The following is a 12,678-nucleotide window of genomic DNA, read 5'->3' on the forward strand; positions in this document are numbered from 1 at the left end:
TCCACATGAGTCCCTGCAAGGTGTGGATGAGCTCCCCAGCACAGAGCAATGAACCACCATTTACTACATTAGCTCACAGATAATGGACTGCCTTTGCCTTCCCACTGAGGGACTGGTTTGGGAGATCTGCCAGAGACTCATACCACTGGTTTCTCTCCTTGTATGACCCCTGGGTCTCCACTTTTCACTCAAATCTTACAGATCTGGGGGTGCTTCTGAGGTGCGATTCCTCTGCTACCTGCCACAGGCAGGACTGTGCTCACTACAGAAGCATGTCCTGATAGTAACCAGCATTTGCACAGTGTACCACTAGCACTCTAACATCTAGCTTCTCCTGCTCCCCACCATTCTCTTTGCTCTTCCACCATTTCCTTCCTCTTAGTAGCCTACCTCATAAGAGCAAGGTCCACACCCATGTGAAAGGGTACCATGAGCTGACACCAAACTGACACCAAGCATGGCACATTCCCACTCTCCCTCCCACCCCTAAAAAGAAAACAGGCACATAGATATTTGCATCGATAACAAAGTACATGGCACGCATGAAGTTCAGGTTTTTTCTCTCCTTTTCAACAAATTCCAATTTTGCATCGCTCCTGGGAGCAGAGCACAACCAGTCAACTGCAGCCCAGGATCATTTTTGGGTCGGCCATCCTTGTGGCAGGCACCACGCATGAACTAAGCATCATTCTCTAGCAGAGGAGTTGAAATCTGGGCCAAGTGCTCTGTGCCTTTGACCCTCAAAACAAACAAATGTAAACCACAGCAAATGGGCAGGAAAGGGGGAAAGGGAAGGGAACGACCCATGGATTTCCCTGGATCGTGCTGACACAGAAGGAAAATAAAATTCAAACAGAGCACACACTCTTGCAGATGATCCAGACACTGTTGTCACGTAAGCAATCAAAGGTAACCACAACAGAAAGAAAACCAAAGATAGACCCAAAACAACCCTCCAAAGTTCATGAATTAGGACATCCTAAAAATGCTGGGGTTTAGCCATTCGGGCCACTCATGCTTCCAGCCCCAGCAAAATAAAATCATTATGCAACGAGTTCTTAATTATTTTTTTTTTCACCTCAAAATGCAAGCAATTCCAGCAACATTTTATGGAACATATTTCTGGTTTTGTGTTTACCATCCATGCATATAACCCCCAAGGTGACATCAGTTACAAGGTCTTATCACATCATTTTCCCAATGAAAACGGAACAGGACAGGGGAAGAGAAAAAAAAAGAGAAAAGAAAAAAGAGGGGGGAAAAAGGCAAAGAAAATAAAGTACCCCCCAAAACAACCCTAAAAAACACATCCCATCTCTGCCTTTTTTTAAAGACCACAAAAGTGAGCCAACCAAAACCAGAAAATAAAAATTCGAATAACCAGAAGGGGAAAAACAAGAGAGAGATTAGGGGGAGGGGGAGAGCAAACAAAAAAACCAAACACTAATGACCCAAAATAAAAAATAAAACAAAAACTAACCAGCTGAATTGGGAGTTGAGGGTGAGTTAGCCTGGCTTCCATGGGCTGACACATTGGTAGCCGTGACAGCCGTTTTGGCAGCATAAATATTGGCTTCCTCTTGAAATTTACCTATGTTCTTCTTGTACCGGATTCTCTTATTTCCAAACCAGTTTGATACCTAGAGCAAGTTTAAGAGAAGACAAAGACATTAATGTTTCAGCTCTGGCAAGTGCGGCTTGGTAAGGAAGGTGGATTAGTTCACGTTAAGTAGTGAATATTCTTTTTTCCCCTCCCACTTTCCTAGCTGTGGAAGGAAACACCTTCTACCTGTGTGTGCTATACCAAGCTCAGGAAAGGTGGTGAGACCCTCTTGGGAGGACTGGGTTGTGAGAATATATCTGGTTCCTCTATGAATGGGACATCCACTAAGGGGATGTTCTACAGGAAAAGCTAGAGCCACCCCATAAAAATACGAGACGAGTTTAAAAAAACTGAGGAAGTCAAATGACTGTAAAATTGCACAATATCTGAAAACAGGTATGTGTCATTTTGGAACTTTTTATTTGCTTCCTCCTCAGTATCCCTTTGACAGGGACAGATCCCCTGATTCCCAGCTGCCCCTTCTCCTCCCTTTGGACAGTGTGGTTTCCAGGGAGAACACTGAATGAATTTACTTGGGCCTGGCTGACGCACAAAAATACCTTGGTATCACTGAAGCTCTGCTTTTGATCCAACTGAGTGAAATTGGTGCAAAAGGCCAGAAGTGGATGCTCTTCCTCTAGCTCATCTTGGCTTTGTACGGTTTAGCATGAGCCACTACATAAACCAGGAATGCCAGGGGAAGGCTAGAGAGGGAGCACAGGGCTCACTCTAAGACCTAACTTTGGTCCCAGGGAACAAGTGTGTTCCTTGGAAAGGGGCAGGAGATTGTGTTTGCCCAGAGACCAGCGTGGGCCTGCCTTCAGTGCCTAGAATTGTGCTGAAAGGGATTAGGGGATTTATTTAAAAAAAAATTAAGAAGCTGTATGAACTTCTTCTCAAATCATGGGGATGGCTGAAAATTATGGGCCAGATCTGAAGGCAGAATGAAGCTGCGCAGCTCTGGTCATGCCAGTCCTGGTGAAAGCTGTTTCCCTATGCCTGCAGCAGTACAATGCATGAACCTCAGAAAGCCCCAAGGTGACGTCTGAGCAGTGATCTCTGCAGACTGTCAGAGTGATATCCTGGGATCAGAAGTATGAATGTTTGAAAGAAAAGATTGCTTGGTCAACCTGTCAGGTGTCTGAATAAAATACCCCAAAGTTTGCATGTCAGAGATTCAGCACAGTGATAGGGTAACTCTGAAGTCTGTGGAACCAGGCTGTGGTATCTGGCCAGAACTGCTTCCCAGGGAAAGTATCAGGGTACCTCCCAAACCACCATGAACTCAGTGTTCCCCAAATCTACTCAGTACCCTGCTGATGATAATCCTGTTCACATGTGGGCACCATGTCACACTGAACAATTTCAGAGATGTGGGAAATATTCAACCTATGGTTGGGGAAGCAAATCTCAGCTTCTTTTTTGACAACACCAAATACAGATAACCAGGGGTGTGTCTTCCTACATGCAGCTCTCTAAGCAGAAGACAACTTCCAGTCACTACTGACCTTGTTTGGAAAAGCTCAGCAAGATGAAGAGAATGAGCAAATGCCAGAGGATGCTGCAACTCTAATAAAACACTCTAATAAACCACTAGCTGTTCATTCTGGGAAGCTTGTGATTTTTATCTCATCTTAGGAAAATTGTTTTAGCTTGGGCGTTTATAACTGAAACCCATATGCTTTCATTCCTACGATACTTTCTATCTGCAGTGATCCTAGAGCATTCAGCAGCTTCTATGCAGAAATGGCTTCTTCTACCAGTTTACCTGCTACTGAACTGCAGGTATTCAAGCCTGTGCTGCTGCAGAGCAGGAAGAAGAAAACATAACCGTCAGAGACTCAGACCAGCACCCAACCCAGATCTGGGAGCGAACATTTCTATGGCACCATAAGGTGCTGTGTGCAAGGAGCTCAATTCCATTTCTTGGTCCAGCTTTCCCATTACTGACAAAGTGCTCCTTCGTGAACTTCCCACCTGGCCATCTCTGCAACAGCTCATCCAGCTTCAAATACTGGAGCCAGTGGCTGAACTATGAGTACCACAGGGAAGGAAGCTGGGATAGATGACCACTACAATTGATCTTCACCTTGAAACTTGTGAAGCAAAGAACCTGTCTACCCCTGTCAGCCTTTGATTTCAGATAAACTCTGCTTATGACTTGCACAGATTCATATTGTCCCATGGTCCCACTTAGCCTCAGCAAAAGCAGAGACCCAGATGAGTGTTTGTTTCTACCTTCTCTGGATGAAGAAGCGAGATTCTGAAGACAGACAGAAAGCAGCTTTGATATAGCACAGCCAAAAAATATCTTAAGTGCAGCATTTCTCCTGGGCATCTTCTCTTTGCAAGGTAAAAGTTGTTAAGTGTGAATAGAGGAATTAGAAGTAAGAGAGGAAGCATCAGGACAGCTGTAGTTTTACTTAAGCCACTATCTGCTCTTTCTCATCGGTAACTCTGGGCAGAATCAATGTTTGGGTCTTCTGACCCAGGGGATGCAACTGGACTCACTCAGCAAGCATTCAACATGGTGACAACACCTACCCTTGGATGCTGTTGCTCCTGCTGAAGGCAGACATGCTCTCACAAGGACATCAGATGCTACTGCTGTCTCCAGTTTACTCAAGTAATGAATAGGCATAGGTCTGGGGCTGGAAAGCGGCCCAAGATGGGGAAAGCAATGGGATCCCTGATGGCACACTAAGCTCACATGAGGACAAGACTATCAAAGGCTGCACAGATTTGCTTTCAATCAGAAAGCTTGCCCCAAAAAGAGAGAAAATAAAGAGAGGCAGGCATGGCCAATGTACAGCTGAACACTTCAAGGACTGACTGCACTCCTCACAAATTCCAGCAGCTCCCAAGTCAAAGCTCCAGACTCCAGGAATTACATGGCTGCCTTGAATGTATGGAAATACTTCCATTTGTCTTTACTGACCACTTTTCTTTGAGGGTTAAGCAAGTCAGGGAGATGTCATGTTCTGCAGCGCAAGCGTAAAAACAGAGGGAAATCATCCCGAGAAAGCCCACCCTCCTTGACCACAAACTATAACCATTAGCCTGTTTGACCCAAACCATTCCCATCAGGACCTTGTTGATTATACTTTATCGAGCAAAATCTGCACAACTCTTTTTACTGCCTTCAAATCCTTGGCTCAAAGAATGGACTGTCAGCTCAAACAAGCTCTTCTTGCAAGCCAGCTCAGCACTAATTCCCTCAAGAAAAGACTTTGACCCTGTGGCTCATGCCACATCATTTCTGGGTTGTTAACACCTTGGCTTCACACACAGCCATCACCCTATGTAGTCTTTATCCCTTCTGAATCTTCTCTCAAACTCTCCTTTTTCATCAATGGCTTCAAACTGCAAGCCTGCTGTCTCCTTCCCCATCCACTTACACAAACTTGTGCTAAACTAACTTAGAAATGAAATGCTCAACACTGGGACATGACTGACTTGACTGAGGTCTGGAGTGTCCTTCACTATGCTAAGGCTTCCCAATAGCAGCAGCCACCTTTACTGTATTTCTGAGCTTTCTCACCTGTGAGACTGTGATGCCACATTTCTTGGCTAGCTCTTCTTTGGCTTCCTCACTGGGGTAAGGGTTGCTGAGATGGGAATAGAAATACTCATTCAGGATTTCCGTAGCTTGCTTGTTGAAGTTTCGTCTCTTCCGCCTAAGAAAGAGGGGGAAATAGAAGGAAAAGAAATGCAAATCAGTGTCAGGGATCCAGAAACAGGAATGCAATTTTAAACACTCTTGACTTTCCTTGCTTCCCTCCCTCCTTCCCCTGCTCCTGGGAGCATGGAGTGCAACAGACTCACAGCCAGGAAGCTTCTCATCTGCCCTTTGCTGGCGACTCTTCTCTCAGCACCTTCCTCAGCAAATCTCTGTCTCAAATTCCTACTGCAACACAGAAGAGTCTCAAAACTGGCACCCAGCTCCTCCACCTGGGAAGGTGACTCTCGACACCTGGCTGCCCTGGCCAAAGACATCACTGCTACTCTGCAAAGCTCCATACTGAGAAAGCAGTGCTGGGGATATACCCCTGGTGAGGACTGTTCCATTTGCACTTGGGAATTACTTGACTGTTCATCCCCCAGTGTAACTGCCTCTCCTCCCCATCCCAAACTGCAGCCCAAGCCACAGCCTGCATACAACCAGCTTGGGCAGTGAAATAATTCTACAACAAATAAAAAATCTGGGAAAATGGAAACAGAAGGAAAAGAATAGGAACTAGAGAGGATAGGATGGGGTGGAGGATTAGGTTTCATCCCTAACTGAAATGCACATTTTCATCACAGAGGTTTGTTGCAATATGCCACAGAATTCCGTTCTGCCACAGCAAAGCCTGGATGCACAATTCTCAAGGTACAGCTGGAAGCCTCCCTGAGACAGAGGCTGGATGTCTGGAATTGCTATCCTCTCCCCTGCGGAGCCATAGACAACTAAAGGATAAAGAAAGTAAATGGCCTCTGTGCCTCAAGACCAAGAGACATGGTCCTTCATATGAACCTGAATTCACTCCAGAACCTCAAAACACCTCTCCTAGGCTGCAACAATACTGCACAGTGGGTGGGGAGAAAGGTTTGGTGGGATGAACTCACCGTGCATCCAGAAATCGGGAGCGCAAGATCATGACAGCTTCACACGTGCTTTGCTTCAATTGCATCTGGATGGAGCTGAACTTGCGGTGGATGATGCTCACCATCCGCTCTATCTCCTTTGGTGAGATAGGTCGGGTCCGGCTCTGCTCACGCAGCAGGTTCATCACGTGGGTGGTGAATTCATTGCATGCCTGGGATGGCAAGAAAAGCAAAAGAAACCCCAGGATCGGAAGGTCATTCGATAGCGTCAAGGACAGTAGAGAGGCAACGCTGCTAAGGAAGGAGATGAAAATGGAGACCTCAACGGCTGCAGCCTTTTAGGGCAGACTCAGATCAAGAGTGTGCTGGCTCTCAGGGGAGAGAAAGCAGAGGGCATGAGAGACTCCCAACAGACATGCTGAGAAAGGCAGGAGCCAATTTTGTTGCTCTCAGGGATCATGGATGGAGCTGAGGCACATGAAGTCCTAGCACTCATGTAAAGCATGAAGAAGTCCCAGCCACTGGTTTTCCAGATAGGACTGGAGGAGCTATAGACGTCTCTCTCTGAGGAGGACCATGAATCTTTTGACTCACCTCCCTTCTCCTGCTGCCCCAGCTGGACCCCAGCACCATGCGTCCCAGACACAGCCCTACTTTGTGCTCTTAACACATCAGATAAGAAGTAAATAATGATAATTAATTAAAGTTTGAATGAGGCAGGAGCCCTGACAAGTAAGGGCAAGCAGGTAACAATCCCAGTTTGCTGCTGGCACAGCACTGTCTGGCTGTTCCTGCTGTCCCCAGGCTGTGCTGTGAGGACACAGCAGTGACAGGAGTCGAGGGGACAAGGGAGGGATTTTAAGGCTGGATGGAGGCCACTTCATTGCCCTCTCCTCCACCCCTACCTCCTCCATCCTCCAGTTCCCAGCACCAAGGCCTGAAAACCAGGGGGCACTGGCGCTGGGAATCACATCATTGCACTGATGGTTCAAGAAGCCTTTGGTGCTCCTGGGACATGGGCAGCTACTCTAGGGGCAACGTCCACAATTCCCACCCCATGATGGAGAAAAATGGGCTAGCAGGGGAAAGAAATACTGATTTTGTGGACTGGCGACATAGTCTTGACTTACCATTTCCAACCCAACCCTTCCAAGCTGAATCCCCACCCATGGCTCAGACCCGAGGAGATATTTCCCAAGGCCAGCAGAGCCCCTCCAATTCATCACCAGCTTCAGCTGACAGCTCCCAGGGTAGAAGAGCTCTCAGCTGGGTACCTCTTCGCTCCCAGACACCCAAGCAATTTCAGATTGTCTCCTTCCTTTTGGTGTGAAGTAAAGAGCATTACAGGAAAAACTGCCAGTGAGCGCTGTGCTGTCACAGCAGCAGCCCAATGCCATGAGAAGCCAGGCACTGAGCTCCCCCAGCCTCCAGCAATGGGACCGGAGAAAGGAGGGTGGAGGCTGAGAAACCCTGAACCCTGCTCTTTTGCAGGACTGTGGGTGATGATACAAGAGATGTGGACCTACACAGCCATTTGCAAAGCAACTCAGTGGCAAAACCAACCCCCTCACTGGTTTCTGAGAAGCAAATATGTGGCCCACCTCACTCATGGGGCTGGGGTAAAGGCTTCTCTTACCTGTGTGCCCCTTTAGGCAGCCAAAATGATGCAGAAACAAAATCAGGAAAGCAAACAAACAAAACTCCTGCCCAAGAGGAGGAAGGAGCGGAAGGTCCTTCCCTGAAGCATGTCCTTGGCTGTGCCAAGGGTTTCTCCTTGGGCTTGGGTGGCAGAGGACATGGGGTATCTCTCCCTGCCTCTTCAGCCTGGGAGCTGAAAGATAAGCCATGAGACCCTCTCCACTCCTACCCATGTGAGAAGGCTGAGGCTCCCTCATGCCACACTAACCCATCTCCATCACTCAAGGGAGTGCTAGCAAGGGCTGAGGACAGCCACCAAAGGTCAGCCTGCTCCCTGGGCCCTGCCACCTCCTCCTTTTCTAATGCTCTGTCAAAATGCCTTTCATGGTATGACCACACACAGCTTCTCCAACACCAGAGCCCTACCTGGCCACTCTGGCTTCAGCTCCAACCCAGGGTCATCTGAGGCAGCTCCACACCACCCCTGGGTGCAGGTCTGAAGATGCTGACCAGCAGCCTCAGCTTGGCCAGTGTGGCAACTGAAGGGGTGACACATCCCCCAGCCCCATCCTGCACCATGCATCCATTTAGCCAGGTATAATGGGAGCCAGGCTGAGGCTGCTCACAGCCCTATCACATCAGCAGAGATGGCGCTAAACCAGAGACCTGAAACCCCGCCTGGCTCCTGCATCCTGCACCCAAAAAGGAGGGATGTTTTTTTGCTTGCACTCCAGTGCAACCTTGGGGTAGAAACCACATTCATCACAAAGGCAAGCTGCGCAGTGGCGACAGGAGGTCTGCAAAACATCTGGAAGCCTTCGCAAAAAAAATTGTTTTGAGCATCAGCCTGCGAAGCTTTTCATGCAATTGAATGCAGCTATTGGTAACGCCGACATGACCCAAATAGTTTTTTGTTTTGTTTAAGAATCATTTTTCACAATTAAAAAGAAACTTGCTTGGTTTTGTTGTTTTTTTTTTTTCCTCTGGAAAAGGAACTCTTCAAGCAGAAAAAGTATTCAAGGAAGATTTTGATTCAAGCCCTGCTTGGAAAACTGCCTTCACTGAGGCCAGCACCTCAAAGAGGACTCCCACTTCAGAGGGCTAATTTTTGGCAAGGTATTAGGGGACGACTGAAAAGTGAAAGTCAAAGGGGCAACCCATGCCAAGCCTATTCTCGTGCCACGTTCCAGTGCAAAACCCCAACCCTTCCAACCCTTAAAAAAGTATGTTTTCACTCCAGTACAGTCTGCATTTGCCTGTACACTCCTAACAATAGATGTCAGTAGCGATCCAGGCTGTGCACATCCACTCCAGCTGCTCTCCCAGCCTCTTATCTCCTACTCCCACCACCCCACCACAACCACCACTGGGCAGCCCTGCCTTCTTCCACGAAAGAGCCTGTTACCTGCTCGTACTTCTCCAGCTCCGTGTGGTAGATCTGCCGGATCTGGGATAGTTTAGCTCTGTAGTCAGAGTGCTCCACTGAGTTGTCAGAGCCGGCTCCTCCTGATGCTGCAGCAGCAGCTGCAGCAGCGGCTGAGCCACCTCCTTTTTCGGGGCCTGCTACCCCCTCAGCCAGGAGCATGTTGTCTAACCGCATCAGCTGGGGATCCGTGGGCTCCTCTTCCTGCGCTCCTCGGATGCTCAGCACTGCATGAGACACAAAGCAGAGAGGAAAGCCTGAGCTGTGCCCGGGTCTTAACTTGGGGAAAGGGATGTTCATCTAAAAGGGGATGCTCATCCCAGGTTGCTCAGTCCCCATCAACCAAGCTTTTCTTCCTTTAGAAAGGGTACCCCAACAGGTAATTTGCATCCTGGTTCTCCCAAGTGCTCATCACCAGGCACGGTTCCTCGGCTCTCCAGCCAAGCAGCAGCGACAGGGGTACTGCAGCTTCCTGCTCTCCTCCCTGCTTCTTCCCCTCCTTCCTGCAGAGAAGAAGTAGGGCAGAACTGGCAGAGAGCTCACCACAGAGGTAACTCAGAAAGCCATGGTTTGTGTTCAAACACACTGCAAAACTGCTATCACTGGTCAAAAAAAAACAATGAATGTACTCATTCTTGCTGCTACAAATGATAGGGACTCTATCCCAACCCAAGCATAGCCTAGGAAATTGGGAATCTCTAGCCCAGGCTTCAGATCACCCAGATAGCCCACACTCATGTCACCTAACAAGTAGTTTACAGCTTGATATTGCACCATTTGCACCAGCCATCAAACCCAGATGGTAGACACACAGATACCAGAGCTAAACATGCCTCAGTTTTTCCATCTTTAAATGCAGGTGGAGAGTGCTTGCAAGGCCATGCTTTTAGCCAGTACAGTGGAAAGGCAAGTAAGAAATGTATGAAATAAATTTTGTTGTTCCAGTCATTCCAGTGAAGTCTAAACCATGGTAATTAGAGGGGCAACAATAAATTAATCCTCCTGAAGTAACTTTCCAAGGAGAGAAATTTCTTCCCCTCTTTGTACTCTCCCCATCAATTACTGCTTCAAGTAAAAGTCCTTCTCCTGTGAAGGCTTTCCTGGAAAAACATATGGGAACATCCTGCCTGCTGGGAATGTCCCAGGTTGGAAGGATGGAGGTGGCCTAAGTGTCCCTGTGTGACACCTCTGCATGCACAGGTGTGCACAGCTGCAAAGTAAATAAAATAAATCCTTAATAAGTGAACAAACAGGAATTTCTTAAGAGAAATTAACTGCATTTCCCCGTTTTGTCTGGCACAGGAGCTCAGAGCATTTTGCAAACACACACACCCCAAACACATCCAGAGCTGGGTAATGTGGGGATTTTACTAGAGCCATGCCCACTTACACCCAAGATGAATCTGACCCCCCAAATCCGCAGCACAAACAAGAGCTAGTCTAAAATTAGTTCACAATAGGAAGTAAACTGGAGCAGCTAAAAAATGTGGGCAAAACACCAAGTATAGCCTCCCTCACTCTGAAGTAAGTTAAAGACATAGCTATTATCAGTATAAAATGGAAGCAAAAGACCCTGTTGAGCGGTTTAGCTAACACTATAAAGACTTTTTTTAAAGCCTCAAACTCTGCTGAAATCCTGATTTTTAGGACTCCAGGATTTATTGGTGTTTTCTGTGATTTAAACATTCATTGTCAACAAAGGAGCAAAGTTCAGGGGGAATGAAAAGACAGATAAAAGCCCAATAATGGTACATTTGCCAATAAGATGAGCTAATAATAAGTAATTCCATGCTAGAGAGGATTGTTTCTTTATGGAGGGATGGGGGTAGAGTGCCAAATTTGGAGCCGGGTGCAGCTGCTAAGCCCCAAAGAGACAGTATCAGCATCTCCCCTCACTGTAGGAGGCCTCCCATGGCACCACCGGCACCTGGCCACATGCTTCGCCGATGAATAAATCTGAGGAGAGAGGTCAGACTTCATCGAGAAAATGGTTTGAGGTCTGTGGCCCATAAAAGAAACAAGAGGTAAAAGTGGCCAAAATCTTTACAAAGAGGAAAGGTGACAGGTTACAAGGGGGAGGGAAAATTGCTATGAAAATAAAAGATAATAAATTCCTTTTTTTCCAGGAAAAAAAAAACCAACCCCCCAAAAAACCACGCACTAAATTAAAGCACATCAAAAGCCCAAACACAAACGGAAAGCAACACAAGTTAAAAAAAAATAAATTAAAACCCCTCAAATAAACAAATCAAAAGCGGAGCTGCCGAAACAGGCGCATCTGGATTTCAAAGGGGAAATATTTTTAGATTAAAAATCTCAGGAATCATTGACCTGACAGGTAGGCACCAGTGATTAATTAGTTTATGTTTAGAGAGCTGCTTCCTGATGAAAAGCGCTGTATAACCCCTGAGCTTTATTACCGTGCCACACGCACAGACCAGTGCGTGCATCCTGAGCATCCAACAGACGTATGTTCCCACAGCAGACACCCAAACCCAGCCTTGAACTGCGTGGAGATGGCCTGGGCTCGTCTGCTCGTTAGGAATAAGGCTAGGGAGTAAACAGATTGAAAGGCCAATGTGTCTTAGCAGAACTGATGCTGCCTATTTATCCCTGGAAGGCTGTGCTCAGATGAGGGAAAGACAAAATGATTGTTTAAAAGCTGCTTTTTTATCTTCCCGGCGCTGTCCCTGGCTCCAACACACAACTCTTGCCAGGATGCCTGGGACACTGGGCTCCTTGGAAGCACCAACCCTCTAAAATGCCCACTGAGATGGGATGTGGCCCCTGCTCCCCTAGCTGGGGAGCCTGGGATGAACCAGTACAGGCAGCACTCAACCTGCAGTGCCTGCGCAGCCAATTGTGAGTGGCCCCCAGTCTCCCCAGGCTGATGTTTTCACACCAAATAAAAATAAAATAAATGAAGCAGAACGATCCTCAGCAGTCTGGCAGCAAACCGGAGTCAAGAGGCTGCGGGCATCCTCCTGCCTGTGCCTCGGAATCCCCAGGACCTGCCATTTACTGCTCCCGATTAAAGAGAGAGGGAAATAAAGGAAGAACAAAAAGAAAGATAGCGACTGGCAGCTGGGGGGAGGAAAATTCATGCAAGACTTTCTGTCCTTGGCCGCTTTCCTGCTGGCTCGGCAGCCCCCAGAGCCATGGCAAATGCCGCTAGAGGGGGCTCGGACCCCACAAAGGTCCCCCACTGCCTCAAAATGCAGTTTTTTTATATATATATATATATATATATATATATATATAGGCACAGATGAAAATACATATATACGGGTTTATTTAAAATGCAAAGACAAGCCACGCACCTTGTCCCCGCTTGCACCGCTGCGAGACACTGCCTGGCTGACCGCAGAGGGGAACTGAGGAGCACAGCCATTGCAGGGTCACTGTCACCAACGCCAGCAGCAGGAGC

The 12,678-nt window shown here is 47.5% G+C and overlaps 1 protein-coding gene across 8 annotated transcripts in view; it reads right to left on the reverse strand.

The window, feature by feature from the left end:
• The window catches only part of PBX1 (PBX homeobox 1), a 133,713-nt gene that overhangs the window by 19,085 nt on the left and 101,950 nt on the right, over positions 1-12,678 (reverse strand). For all 8 annotated transcript variants that reach the window (XR_009961490.1, XM_062602417.1, XM_062602410.1 and 5 more), the window contains 4 exons: positions 9,234-9,478; positions 6,212-6,402; positions 5,145-5,280; positions 1,481-1,640 (listed from right to left, as the gene is read on the reverse strand). Coding sequence is in view for 7 of the 8 variants with exons in the window: in XM_062602417.1 (XP_062458401.1) it covers positions 1,481-1,640; positions 5,145-5,280; positions 6,212-6,402; positions 9,234-9,478 (732 nt within the window). In the remaining variant the exon portion in view is untranslated. The remainder of the gene's footprint in view (positions 1-1,480; positions 1,641-5,144; positions 5,281-6,211; positions 6,403-9,233; positions 9,479-12,678) is intronic.

Source organism: Pezoporus occidentalis, unplaced genomic scaffold (genome assembly GCF_034315485.1).
Source record: "Pezoporus occidentalis ecotype Australia unplaced genomic scaffold, CSIRO_AGI_Poc_V1 ctg76, whole genome shotgun sequence".
NCBI classification, from domain to species: domain Eukaryota; kingdom Metazoa; phylum Chordata; class Aves; order Psittaciformes; family Psittacidae; genus Pezoporus; species Pezoporus occidentalis.